Source organism: Hipposideros armiger, unplaced genomic scaffold (assembly GCF_001890085.2).
Source record: "Hipposideros armiger isolate ML-2016 unplaced genomic scaffold, ASM189008v1 scaffold_316, whole genome shotgun sequence".
Classification (NCBI taxonomy): Eukaryota; Metazoa; Chordata; class Mammalia; order Chiroptera; family Hipposideridae; genus Hipposideros; species Hipposideros armiger.
The window spans coordinates 41991-44092 of record NW_017731666.1 but is presented as its reverse complement, the minus strand read 5'-3'; the positions used below and the strand labels follow the sequence as shown (position 1 = coordinate 44092).

Sequence of the window (2102 nt, the reverse complement as noted above, 5' to 3'; positions counted from 1 at the left end):
TAAGATGCACACAGTGTCTGGTGCCCCACTCTTAGTAATGCCAAGATGGACCAGTCGTACAGTGTCAGCTTGATATTGTAACGTTCCTGTCAACCTTTCACCCGATAGTTTTTTTGTTCCTTGGTAATCTTTGCCTGAATTATTTGTTTCACTCCTTTAAAAAAAAAAAGTCATCATGGAAGTAATCATTCTATCTGGATATTTTTCTGTATCAGTGCGTTTAGATCTGAGCTCATTTTTAATAGCTACATAATATTCTATCGAATGTATTTATTGTAAAGTACCATGATTTAATTTTGCTGAATAAGTGCATGTTGTTAAGAATAATATATGTTTTAATTGTACATTCTTTCATGCTGTTTCAGGTGAACAGAAAGCCTTTTCTTCCTTCCAGACGTTGAAAAATAATAGCCCGTACTCGGAGTCTTGTGAGGATTTGAGAAAAGATCAGCATAGTCCATCCTATCAGCAAATAAATTGTATTGATAGTGTTATCAGGTATGAAGCACAAGTTTTGATAACATGTTAGTTTTCCAAAAGCAAACATTGTCACTGTGGAGACTTTATGTAATTTTTAATAGCTGTTGTCTTGGTTTTTCAATATAAACCAATAGATATTTATGGAGTGCCTACTACATACAGTTCATAATATACTCAACATTTCGGGGGATGCAAAAAATTAGAAGAGGGATTCCTTCTTTAAAGGAGCTATGGTATAGTTGAGAAGACAAGACCTACACTTGTCAAATTTAAATGATGCAAGATATGAGGACCAATTCAAGACTATGGTAAAAGTGATCTAACAATCCAGTGATTCAGGCTGGGATGGCCAGGGAAGACTCCATCAAAAAGGAAAGTACAAGGTGACATCAGCGTCATGGCAACGTGAGTTGTCCCTTTTTTCTCTCTTCTTCAATTTTCAACGAATTGGATATCCATAACCAGAAATAAGTGCTTCTGCACAGCATACCAGGACATCTGCAAGACCCATCTGTGTACCTTCATGTGGGTGGATTGGACCACAGGAGGAGTAGCAGGTCTGGCAGTGGGCCAGCATGACCTTTTTTTTTTTTTAAGCTGAGCCATCCTGCTACCTGTTGGCAGCTCAGCNCATTCAATGTAATTCCAATTAAACTCTCAGAGGATTTTTTTTCTGTAGATATCAAGCGGCTCCCCAAACTTATACGGAAAGACTAAGGAACGAAAATAGTCAAAACAATTTTGAAAAAGAAAATCTATGTTGGAGAACTCACACTACCTGATTTTAAAACTTCCTACGAAGTTACAGTAATTAAGACTGATATTCGTGAAGGGATATATCAAAGGGACAGATTAGAGTCCCAAAATAGACCTGCACAAATATGGTCAATGAATTTTTTACAGAGGTGCAAGATCAAATTAGTGGATAAAGGATAGTTTTTCCAACAAATGGTACTGGATAATTGGACAACTGTATATGTAAAAAAATGAAACTCAACACATATCTCACATATTATACAAAAATGAATTCAAAATTGACCAAAGACCTAAATGTAAAACTTAAAACTACAAACTTCTGGGAGAAAGTCTTTTTGATCTTGAGTTTGGGAAAGAGATATATGACATCAAAAGCATGAGCCATAAAAGAGAAAAAATTGTTCAATTGGACTTTTTCAAGATTAAAAACTTCTTTTTGAAAGACAATGAGAAGATAGAATATTTGCAATTGATATATACAGTAAAGAAATTTTTTCTAGAATACATAAAGAACCTTCAAAATTCAACGATAAGCAAACCCAATTTACAAGTGATCAAGAGACCCACTTTTCCAGATGTTATACACATGGCACATAATATATGAAAGAAGGTCCACGTTCACATAAAAACCTGTCTGTGAATGCTTATGACACTTGATTCAGACTTGCCAAAACAACATAGATGTCATTCAACAGGCGAATGGATAAGCTGTGGTACACTGCACTGTGGACTGCTAATGAACTTGATTCAGACAGCAGTGTAGTTGGATCTTAGATGCATTTGCTAAATGAAAGAAGCCAGAACTGAAAGGTTACATGTGGTCTGATTCCATTCTGGAAGAGCATTCCCTCAGGAATGCACTGTCT

The 2102-nt window shown here is 35.8% G+C and overlaps 1 protein-coding gene across 4 annotated transcripts in view; it reads left to right on the top strand.

Moving 5' to 3' along the window:
• The window catches only part of PER3 (period circadian regulator 3), a 70812-nt gene that overhangs the window by 31527 nt on the left and 37183 nt on the right, over window positions 1-2102 (top strand). For all 4 annotated transcript variants that reach the window (XM_019660397.1, XM_019660395.1, XM_019660396.1 and 1 more), the window contains one exon: window positions 366-498. In XM_019660397.1, coding sequence (XP_019515942.1) covers window positions 366-498 — 133 coding nt within the window. The remainder of the gene's footprint in view (window positions 1-365; window positions 499-2102) is intronic.